The sequence below is a fragment of the Ochlerotatus camptorhynchus genome, unplaced genomic scaffold (genome assembly GCF_037179485.1).
Source record: "Ochlerotatus camptorhynchus isolate MF236.1 unplaced genomic scaffold, CSIRO-AGI_Acam_v1.1 ptg000799l, whole genome shotgun sequence".
In the NCBI taxonomy this organism is placed as follows: domain Eukaryota; kingdom Metazoa; phylum Arthropoda; class Insecta; order Diptera; family Culicidae; genus Ochlerotatus; species Ochlerotatus camptorhynchus.
Genome location: NW_027041263.1, coordinates 44,636 through 56,904, shown reverse-complemented (window position 1 = coordinate 56,904; position 12,269 = coordinate 44,636). Strand labels below are relative to the sequence as shown.

Sequence of the window (12,269 nt, the reverse complement as noted above, 5' to 3'; positions counted from 1 at the left end):
GCTCGTACAATGTTACTCAAAAGTGAGTAACTTCTACTCAGTTTGGTATTTTTGTGCAAAATGTCAAAAAGTGAGTAACATTGATTTAGCAAAGTGAGTACCTACTACTCTGTTTGCCTAAAATCAATGTTTACTCACTTTTGAGCAATGCTGTATAAATGTTACTCACCATGCGTCTGTCAAATACGTGGTGACAAAAGTGATCAATTAAACATTTTCAAAGCTTGAAGAAAGAAATTGATAAAAAAAAGAATGGAGCAAGTAGCTGCAGTGGTGGATTCGGATTCGTTCCGCAAATTGAAAGGTAACGAAAATTAAACATTTAAACAGAAATGCAGTTCATTAAATCTTTACAAGGTTTTCGCTGCCACCTCCCCGCGTGTCAAATATTTGTTCCAGGATATGTGGGAGAACTGAAATCCCACTATCAACATTTGCATAATTTGAATACCAGCAATGCTGCTGATATTCCGTTTAAATGCTCCGAATGTGGGTGTTTATACACCCGGTTCAAAACATTAAAGCGGCACATAATAAAGAACCATCCTCCGGCATCGGAAGGGGGAAAAGAACGAAATGTTCATGTGGGAGTAGAATCCATCGGGCCTGGCTCGCATGCTTCAGAAGAAGCTGGCTTGCAACCAGATTATTCTAAAATTTCGTACGAAATGTTTTTTAAAAGTCCCATAAACGTCGAACAACTAGCCGGAACCGTCAACAGTTTCATCACCAAAATGCGTTGCGATGTTTCTGTTCCCGAAACTAAAATTCAAGAATTTGTTGAAGCTGCATCTCAGCTTCTTGGGCAATACGAGCTATATTTTATGGGAATCTTCAAGGCATTCCTGAGATTGAAATTTATTCCGTATGACGACATTCATGCTGTGAATACGGTGAACAACATGTCCCCAAAAAGTGTTTTTTCGGATGTTCGTACCCCGCAAGACAATCTGGCCCACCTGTCCAAGATTGCTAAGTATGCCATCCCACTTGCGAGGGAAGTGATTTTGGGCCGAAGCAGAATAACCACCACAACTCAAAATCCTCCGAAAACTGGAGATCACCGTCGTCGTCGTCCTGTACAAATCATCAGGAAAACCAAGATAGCCAAGAACGTTGCTCACTATGTTCCTATCAAGGATACGTTGGCGCTCATCATGCAAAACCAACGTGCAAGAGAGATGGTTTCAAATGAAAAATCTGAGGAAGGATTTCTGCGTGGATTCAAAGATGGTTCTCGGTTCCAGCACCATCCATTTCTCAAAGCCCATCCCAATGCTTTGAGGCTTTCTTTACATCTTGATGATGTTGAGCATCAGAATCCTTTAGGGTCTCGTAAAGGAGTTAAGAAAATGACAATTTTCAGCTTCAAAGTTGAGAACCTCGACTCAGTTGTGAACATTTATTTAACACTTACCGTTTGCGCAAAAGATTTGAAAAAATATGGTTACGAGCAAGTTCTCCGCCCTTTAATAACAGATCTTTCCCAACTAGAGTCAGACTCTGGTGTTAACATTAAAGTTGGTAATGGTGAGAACTTCGTTTTGCGTGCCATCCTAGTCCATGTGGTTGGTGACACGCTAGCCATTCACGATATTTTCTGCCTTATGGGACCCCAAGCGAGGTTCTGCCGTATGTGCTACATGCCGCGAAATGCACTACACCAGGGAAGATCTGGAGATTCATTTCCTATGAGAACACCAGAAAGTATTCAATTAGATTTGCAGGCTATTCAGAATAAATCGAAGTTACCATCGGAGTTAGGCATTGTGGGTGACTGCGCGCTTCACGAGCTTAAGTATTTTAACATTGCGACTAATAACACTTTAGACCCAATGCACGATATCCTCGAGGGTGTAGTACCCATGGTGATCAAGTTAATTCTTAACGATGTCGTAAATAATAAAAAACATATTTCGGTAGATGAGGTTAACAGAGTAATTATTGCATTTAATTATGGAATCGCTGAGTCTCGAGACAAACCCTCTCCAAATTTTACAGCAAAGAGTTTGAAGCCACCAGGGTATAAAATTTCTCAGTCTGCTTCTCAGACATGGACATTTCTGAGAGCGTTTCCATTTTTGTTTAGCAGGGCTCTTTCAAGTAATACAAATTATGTTTGTTTAGTAGGCTCGTTACTAAAAATAACTTTTTTTGTATTTTCAAATAAACTCAACCATGCACAGATTTGCACCCTAGAACAGGAAATACAAAACTTCCATCAACTCTTCAGAATTTGCTTTCCTTTGGTTAATTTTATCAATAAAATGCATCATCTTGTTCATTATCCTTCAATAATTCGCAGTGAGGGTCCTGTGGTTAACTTTTCTTGCATGTTGTATGAGGCCAAATTCAAAGAGACTAAGCGACAGACAAAGACATGCAATAATTTTGTAAATTTATCTTTCAGTTTAACCAAACGATTGAATCTAAAACAAGTTCATGCCATATTAAATCATACTTACGTATTGAATGATATCATTATACTGTCCTCTACAGACATTCAAAAACAGACCTCAGAATATACTGTGTTACTTTTTGATTTTCCGGATCAAATCAAATCAATCAAACACATGAAAATCAATGGTACCAGCGTCCGTCCAGGATTAATAATTAAATATCAATTGTGTGGAGAAATATTTTATGGAGTGACGAAACTGATAGTAGCAGGTAATGAAACTATTGTATATCTAATTGAAGAGTTGAAATGTGTTGCATTTTATGAAACATATAACAGTTATAATGTTCAACATACAGGTAAGATAGTTCGTATATCGACTGAAAAGCTATTTACCAGAAAGACTTATAGTTTGTGGCAGCTCCCAAATGATAATGCAAGTTTTATTAGTTTGAAGTATATGATGAATAGTTAAGTATTTAGTTAAGTTTTGTTATTTAGTTAAAACACCATTCGAAATCAAGATATATATTAATTTTTCTGTACAATCAAACTCTTTTGAATAAAAAATAATAAGAAAAAAAAATTACTTCATCTATACTCGTTAAGTGACAACCACAATGTTTCTATGGTAAATGGGAAACTTATAATATAAGAAGGTTGTTACGCAGACAAATAAACATAACACTTTGAGTATTTTTCACTGTAAAACATTGTCACTGAAACACTACTCTCAGCCATTTTCAAAATCTTCGCTGGCTCTGCGCTAAAACTACGTGATTTTTTATGTACAGTATCACCCGCTAATCCAACACTCGTTAATCAGAATCCCGGCAATCCGAAGATAATTCACATACAAAACCGTGCTACCGACGAGGCTGCCAAATTGTATTTGGTTTTCTCCGCCCATCTCTCCCTCTGAGTATTTCCAGGTTTGACAGTCGGATTAACGGGGTCAACCCTGATAATCTGGCCACAATTTTGTCGGATTAGCGGGGGATACTGTTATTATTTATTTAAAAAATTGTCCTTTTTTTTCGACCTACGTGAGTGTTACCAGACGTAAAATGAAAATAATATTTGCATCAGCCTAATGGTATTTTTTACAGGGGGGTACTTTCTATAAATATTTAAGGTCATCATACATTTTTTATTATATTTCATAGTACACAAAATCAACGATACATCGTTGATGCTTCTAGAATACAATGATTTGATTGACATCGGCATCGCAGAGAAAGGACCTCGAATTGTGATCCTGAAGATAATTGAAAACCTGAAAGCTTTCAGCCACGGCCAAGAAGAGAATGAACCACCACAATCAACAAAACAGGTAAAATCTTTGGTCTATACAAGTGTTTTCATAATTTCAGAGGCAATTTACCTTACCCCCCAATTTGAATAAATCCATACTCAACACATCTAGCGTTCAGAATCATAAGGAACTAAGTGCCATGATCGATTCTCTTCTTAGATTTTCTCTTTTTTTTAATTATGATGTTGCTTTTGCTAACTAATACAACCTTTCACTACACTGTATCGTAATAATTTCAAAAATTTAGTTCACAAACTGTGGAAATGCGAAGGGAAAATCGATGAAGAGAATCGATCATTGCAGTTAGGCCCTTATAGTTCAGAACGCTAGATATATTCAATTAAAATATATATTATATAATAGTACGTTCAGACTACAGAGTTATAACATGTTATAGCGCTATCTTGATGTTGGTTTCTGTGTTACAATTATTTGACAACCGTTATAACATGTTATAACTCTTCAGTCTGTATTGCGTTTTTCTTCTAATTTACTTAATTTTAACTCTACAGATTTGTCGAGAATTGTTTGAAGCGGATAAAAAGTTCAGTCTGAATGTATTGCTACCGGTGCTGGATCAAGGAAACGTACCTGACAAAAATGATCTCAACTTCCTTACAAGGATAGCATGTCAATTTCACGTAAAAAGGATCCAAGACGGTCAAAAGTAAGTGATACATTTTGTTTGCATAATGTAACATAGGATACTGTGCAAATTATGAACAACGCGTACTACTTACTCTACTCCAACGGCGCCGGTGGTGTAGTGGTAAGCGTGATTACCTCTCACCCCAGCAGGCCTGGGTTCAATCCCAGTCGGCGCCGCCGGGATGTTCTGAGGCATAACATCTCTGATCACGCCTTCCTTCGGATGGGAAGTAAAGCCGTTGGTCCCCGGTTCATGAGTTGATGGGTCGATAGGTAGAGTCCAGGTGTGGAAGCTGCCTTCCTGGCACGTCGGTAGCATTGGTGCTCAGCACGGAAAACAAGATCGACGGAAAAAACAAAACAAAAGAAAAAAAAAATACTACTTACTCTAAATTATTAATGAAAATTTCATTATAAAAGAAGGTTAAACACTACAATATTTTAAACTCTAATACAGTAACTGTTCATTCACCCTTAGTTAATATTCTATAACTTGTTGATTTTCAATGTAACTTTTTACAAGCATTACTATCTCCCCAATTCGACTTTTCTCTTGCTCGATATGTTTTGAATAATTTCTCCTTACATGTTTAGCTAGATAAGCATCGAAACATAGAAAAATGAATCGCACACCGATGTATAGAACATCGAGATATGGAGAGTCGACTGTACACGATTTTCCACAAAAGTTAATTAACCTGTTTATGTTTCATGATTTTATTATATTAATTTCATTACAGATATCCATCTACAGACGAGCAAGAGAAATTGTCAAACGACATTGTTGAGCTATTCCCACAGCTTCAATGTACTAATGAAAGGCCTCAAGGAGCTCCTGATGCAGTAAATGTTTAAATGGGTTGATTAATGTTTAATGCTTAACTTATAATATTTTGCAGTGGATTTTTTTCTGGCGAAATAATGGATTGGAAAAAGGGAAACACAGCGGTCTGGTATACCACCGTATTCGAAACTGCATTAAAATGCTACCATCAGACATGCACAAGTATAAGCGATCAGTAACTAATACTGTCGAGGCATTTATTCCAACCGAGCTTTTGAATAAAGCTGAAATCCTGCGTACAGTAGAACCAACAAAATCCGAGAAAAAGAGAATTTGTGCTGAAATGGAGAAGTGCTTCCCATTATTAAAGCTCATGCTCAATGAGAAAAAAAGCATTACTGAAATAATACAAATGTTCCCGCATCTTCAAGCCTACAATGGATATGTGGTAATAACCTTTTTTTAGAGTTGGTTGGGAATGCTAACATGAAGCTTTAGTGTGATGATTTATTAGCTAGAGAATGGTTTTTTTTAGATTTTTCGTAATACCCTGTGCAGCTTGCCGTTCAGACTATAGCTTATATTACGTAATAAGCCTGTCTTGCAATAATTACTCATAAAACTAATTTTCACTGGAAATCCTATGTATGAGTGCTCATAGCAAGACAGCTTATACGTAATATCTGCTATAGTATGTACGGGGTATAACATTCACTATAAAATCGTTTTCACTTTTATTAGAGGAAATGACGGCTTCGGCACTTTTTTTTTAAAGTTTTTAAGCACTGTTTTGTTTTGGCATGCATCATATTCCAGAGCGTTGTTTTGCTAAAAAAAAATGAAGACTTTTTTAGGCAGATGCACTAACTACGTTTTGCAAAATTTAGAGATAATCAGCCCCTACCCCTCCTTGTCAACCGTTTGCAAACCCCCTTTTCCTCGTACTTAACGGATGCTCGCTTACTCCCTTGACGATAATAGCTAAAGAAGTACTGTAGCTTTCCCTATTTAAAAATAGGCTATATGTATAACGTAAATTCTTTAACCTTCCTAGTGCATTGGTGTCATTTTTGTCCGGGAAAAACTGTATTTTTCTCCTAATGCATTAGAAAGGTTTAGCGAAAATTAGTTTGCTTTAAAATCTTTGTGTTATTTTTCTCCAAAATTGCAACATATGTATATTTTTTTTTTCTCAGATTCATAAATCGTTCAAGCTGCTCTTTCCGTCATCGGAGGTTAACACGGACTATCAGGGAGTTTTATCTAAATGCCTGCTGTATTCAACTAACAAGTTCACGCAAGTTGAGGATGGTAATTATGCTAAATTACTATATAGTGAAATACTAAATTGCAATGAGCACTCATATAAGACAAATTGTCACAAAAAAACATACATATATGACATTTGATATCAAATTAGCTTATATTACATGATATCAACGTACTATTAGGCTACAAATGAAAACTTATGACCTTCTTTTATTGTAATTACAGAATACATCAGAGGTTTCCTACGGATGCTCCATAAAATGCCGGTACGTGGACAACGTAGAAAGGTGGATGGGGCATTAGCGATCTCCGAAGAGCAGTTGGCGTCACCATTCATTCAGTGGATAAAAGTAAACAAACAAATAGTTCGTATTCCGTCACAATATAACAAATAAACATTGATTTTAGCCCATAAACAACGCCAACGCTGATCTTATCGAGCATATGTCGTCACTTATCCAGGATCAACCGCACATTGCATGCATTTCAGAACCATATAAAATTGGACCGCTATTTGTGGTTGTAAGGCTGTGAACCATTTGCCGAGTTAAATTTAACTCGTAGTTAAAAGTGACATTTCGAAAGTTATTTCTTATGTTCGAAAATCCCCGTGCTGTCGATCGACCGGTTTTCGAGCCACGGTCGTCAAAATTTAACTTCTTGTCTGTCAGAAATAACCACGCTCGGATAGCAGGGTTAATCGATAACTTTCCATCTGTCAAATTTTAACCAAAAGTTAAAATAATCCACCAAATGGTTCAGAGCCTAAATCGACACGTTTTTATTGAAGTCCCGAACGCTATTCACGCAATCGATATTTTTTTCAAGGTGTTCAAAGTTTTTGGACTCCGTGTGCCCACTCAGCTTGCCATGATAATGGATTTTTTTGAATGCGTCCTGTATAAAACTTTGAGTCATAGCTCAAGATCGTCGGTTAACTGCCTTGTCGCAGCATTCAAAGAAGCTGCACATGCTGAAGATGCTGATAACATTTAATTTTTATGTGTAGATTTATCTTGTAACCGTTTATTAAAATTGTTTGTTTTATTTTTTATATTTTTCTCAACCACCAACTCCAACCACCAACTCCAACCACCAACTCTCACCAAATCTTACTCAAATTGAAAATTGGCAAATTTTACGAAAAGTGAGTAACATTCACTCAGTTGGGCTTATTTGGCGCAATCAAAATCTGAGTAAAAGTTACTCTGATTTTGACAAATGCTTGTATTACTCAAAAGTGAGTAACCATAGGTTTACTCACTTTAGAGTAGTTCCACTTTTACCGAAAGAGAGTAGTTTTTTACTCACTTTTGAGTAACATTGTACGAGCGTGTACACGGTTAGAAGGGACAGCCCAATGGGGTTGTACGCAATGATGACGTAGGACTACGTGGTATGATATAATACATATTTTTGTTAACTGCAGCAAGAGCTTGTGTTTTGTGTAGGAATAGGAATTTTAGTGGGGTTCTCTATGATTGCCCTGAAAAGATCCTTTTGATATGAATTTTAGTTGTTCAGAAAATTAACTCTTTTGGAAAATGTTGGTGGCCCTGAAAAGGGTGCCTTTGGAAGATGATGATGGAATTTTCCACTGGCTTTTTAACCAGTTGGACCCAACAGTAGGTAAATATGATTATACTCAACGTTGAGTTCCCACACTTTACTACCCCTGTTGGGTGGTTTTGCTTGTCCGTTTAGTAGGAGAAAAGGAGACAAACTAGTCAAAAGTAGGTAAGTAGGTGAACTGGCCGTTGGGACTTTTTCTTACCGTGTATATGCGAGAAAAATATTAGTTGATTTTCCTCACTGGGTCCGCGTTTCATAAAAACGGAGTTGGTGCCATCTGTTGAGAAAAAATCTATCTTCTATCTTCTATCTTCTTCTTCTATATATATAAAAGTGGATGTATGTTTGTATGTTTGTATGTTTGTATGTTGATATGTTTGTATGTTTGTATGTATGTTCCAGCATAACTCTGGAACGCATGGACCGATTTCTACCAAACTTGGCATACGTATTCCTCACTTTAAGAAGATGGTTGGGAAGACGGGGGGTCCGAAGATTAAGCCGAGGGGCTATCAAAAGTATAGCGTGCTTCGATTTTTTTTGCATTTTTGGTACCTTTACACCACATGTAAAATGTTACAAGACATGGAAAATGTTGCACGACACGAAAAATGTTGCACGACATAAAAATGTTGCACGACATGCAAATTGTTGCGCGACACGAAAAATGCTGCACGACATGAAAAATGTTGCGAGTATGAAATATTTTGAACGACCTGAAAAATGTTGCGTAACATGAAGAATGTTGCACGACATGAAAAATGTTGCGCAACACGAAAAATGATGCACGACATGAAAATTTTTGCATGACATGAAAAATGTTGCACGACATCAAAAATGTTGCACGACATCAAAAATGTTGCACGACATCGAAAATGTTGCACGATATGGAAAATGTTGCGCGACATGAAAACTGTTGCGCAACACGAAAAATGTTGCGCAGCAAGAAAAATGTTGCACGACATGAAAAATTTTGCACGACCTGAAAAATGTTGCGCAACAAGAAAAATGTTGCGCAACAAGACATGAAAAATGTTGCGCGAGACGAAAAATTTTGCATGACATGAAAAATGTTGCACTACATGAAAAATGTTGCACGACAAGAAAAATGTTGCACGACATGAAAAATGTTGCACGACAAGAAAAATGTTGCACGTCCTGAAAAATGTTGCGCAACAAGAAAAATGTTTTACGACCTGAAAAATGTTGCGCAACAAGAAAATTGTTGCACGACATGAAAAATATTGCACGACATGAAAAATGTTGCGCGACACTAAAAATGTTGCATGACATGAAAAATGTTGCATGACATGAAAAATGTTGCACGACATGAAAAATGTTGCGCGACACGAAAAATTTTGTAAGACACGAAAATGTTGCGTGATACGAGAAATGTTGTGACATGAAAAATGTTGTATGATATGGAAAATGTTGCACGAAATGAATAATGTTGCATGATATGGAAAATGTTGCACGACATAAAAAATGTTGCACGACAAGAAAAATGTTGCACGACATGAAAAATGTTGCACGACATGAGAAATGTTGCGCGACAAGAAAAATGTTGCACGTCCTGAAAAATGTTGCGCACCAAGAAAAATGTTTTACGACCTGAAAAATGTTGCGCAACAAGAAAATTGTTGCACGCTTTCCGGGAAGTTTTAGAATAGAGAAAGAAAACGTCATTCAACATGTTTGCGAGCATCAGAAGAGATGTCGCAATCTGCGTTATTTGATTTTCTCCCGGACCAGAAATTAGTGGCATCGCGAGTGATAATTTTTAATTTCAGTATATTTACGCGCTGCAAGGTGCGTGAAAGAGTTCGGCACAATCGGTGTTGACTCGGGTATTGATGTTGGCTCGCTTGCAACTTTTTTTGTGTTTTCGAAAGAAATTGATCGAAAGTGTACCAAAAGTGCTTCTGAACGTGTTTCGCAGTTGGGAGTGGTGAAATTCGTAAATTCGCGGCTTATGTTCAGTGAAAATTCCGTATCACAAAATTGCTCACCGAGTTCCTTTTTTTTGCCGTTCGACGACGACGGGCATGCGAGAGAAAAATAAGCATCGGGAACGGATGTATTGATTTGGTGAGTACGTTCCAGTTGAAGATTGTTCTTATACATATCTCGATTGCATTTTCGAGGGGACGTCCGGAGAGCTTTGAGATTTAGGCGTTGTTGCTTTTGCGGGCAGACGAATTGGTCGCCGGTAAGGGCCAGTAAGTTCTGCCAGCAGATGAATCAAGAGGTATTCGAAACAAAATTGGTAAAAAATGTCCATTCAAATCGATTTAATACAATTGAACAAATTTTAAAACTATATACGTGCCAGATTTGGAAATAATATTTTTTGAATCTGGAAGTGTTTATGATACCATTATCCATTTGATAAAGGTAGAGTGAACATGCGGGGCTTGTGACCTCGGAGTGGTCGTGAATTACCAGGCATTCTGAAATGGGTCACTGGAGCTGCAACACCTAACACCTTCTAACTCCCGGACTAAACCTGCTTTAATTTAAGGGTAATAAAAAGCAGTTTTCTTCCATAATAACACTGCCGAATTGTACACACACACACACACACACACACACGACATGAAAAATGTTTTTTTTTTTTTTCCTTTGGTTTGTTTTTTTCCGTCGATCTTGTTTTCCGTGCTGAGCACCAATGCTACCGACGTGCCAGGAAGGCAGCTCCCACACCTGGACCCTACCTATCGACCCATCAACTCATGAACCGGGGACCAACGGCTTTACTTCCCATCCGAAGGAAGGCGTGATCAGAGATGTTATGCCTCAGAACATCCCGGCGGCGCCGACTGGGATTGAACCCAGGCCTGCTGGGGTGAGAGGTAATCACGCTTACTACTACACCACCGGATGAAAAATGTTGCGAGTATGAAATATTTTGAACGACCTGAAAAATGTTGCGTAACATGAAGAATGTTGCACGACATGAAAAATTATGTATGAAAACTGTTGCGCAACACGAAAAATGTTGCGCAGCAAGAAAAATGTTGCACGACATGAAAAATTTTGCGCGACCGAAAAATGTTGCGCAACAAGAAAAATGTTGAACGACCTGAAAAATGTTGCGCAACAAGACATGAAAAATGTTGCGCGAGACGAAAAATTTTGCATGACATGAAAAATGTTGCAGTACATGAAAAATGTTGCACGACAAGAAAAATGTTGCACGACATGAGAAATGTTGCGCAACAAGAAAAATGTTGCACGACATGAAAAATGTTGCACGACCTGAAAAATGTTGCGCAACAAGAAAATTGTTGCACGACATGAAAAATATTGCACGACATGAAAAATGTTGCGCGACACGAAAAATTTTGTAAGACACGAAAATGTTGCGTGATACGAGAAATGTTGTGTGACATGAAAAATGTTGTACGAAATGAATAATGTTGCATGATATGGAAAATGTCGCACGACATGAAAAATGTTGCGCGACACGAAAAATGTTGCATGACATGAAAAATGTTGCACGACATGAAAAATGTTGCGCGACACGAAAAATTTTGAAAGACACGATATGACACGACACGATACGAGAAATGTTGTGTGATATGAAAAATGTTGCGTGACATGAAAAATGTTGCACGACAAGAAAAATGTTGCACGACATGAAAAATGTTGCACGACCTGAAAAATGTTGCGCAACAAGAAAATTGTTGCACGACATGAAAAATATTGCACGACATGAAAAATGTTGCGCGACACGAAAATGTTGCGTGATACGAGAAAATTGTTGCACGACATGAAAAATATTGCACGACATGAAAAATGTTGCGCGACACGAAAATGTTGCGTGATACGAGAAATGTTGTGTGTGAAAAATGTTGTATGATATGGAAAATGTTGCACGAAATGAATAATGTTGCATGATATGGAAAATGTTGCACGACATGAAAAATGTTGCGCGACACGAAAAATGTTGCATGACATGAAAAATGTTGCACGACATGAAAAATGTTGCGCGACACGAAAAATTTTGAAAGACACGAAAATGTTGCGTGATACGAGAAATGTTGTGTGATATGAAAAATGTTGCGTGACATGAAAAATGTTGCACATATGAAAAATGTTGCGTGACATGAAAAATGTTGCACAACATGAAAATGTTGGGTGACATGAAAATTTTGCATGACATGAAAAACTTACGTGACATGATAAATGTTGCGCGACGCAGATTGGTGTTGAAACAAATGTTGCGCAACATGAAAAATGTTGCACGGTATATTTAATGTCGCGACTTTTAAAATGTGTTA

At 37.5% G+C, this 12,269-nt stretch overlaps 1 protein-coding gene across 1 annotated transcript; it reads left to right on the top strand.

Annotated features, from left to right (window-relative positions):
• The first annotated feature begins 252 nt into the window (after window positions 1–252).
• Window positions 253–7,410, top strand: LOC135715083 (uncharacterized). Its single transcript, XM_065238496.1, has 10 exons — window positions 253–304; window positions 400–1,335; window positions 3,565–3,731; window positions 4,226–4,380; window positions 5,102–5,204; window positions 5,261–5,593; window positions 6,342–6,456; window positions 6,640–6,764; window positions 6,823–6,933; window positions 7,177–7,410. The coding sequence occupies exons 1-10, from the start codon at window positions 253–255 to the stop codon at window positions 7,408–7,410; spliced, it is 2,331 nt and encodes a 776-aa protein (XP_065094568.1).
• Window positions 7,411–12,269: the final 4,859 nt, after the last annotated feature.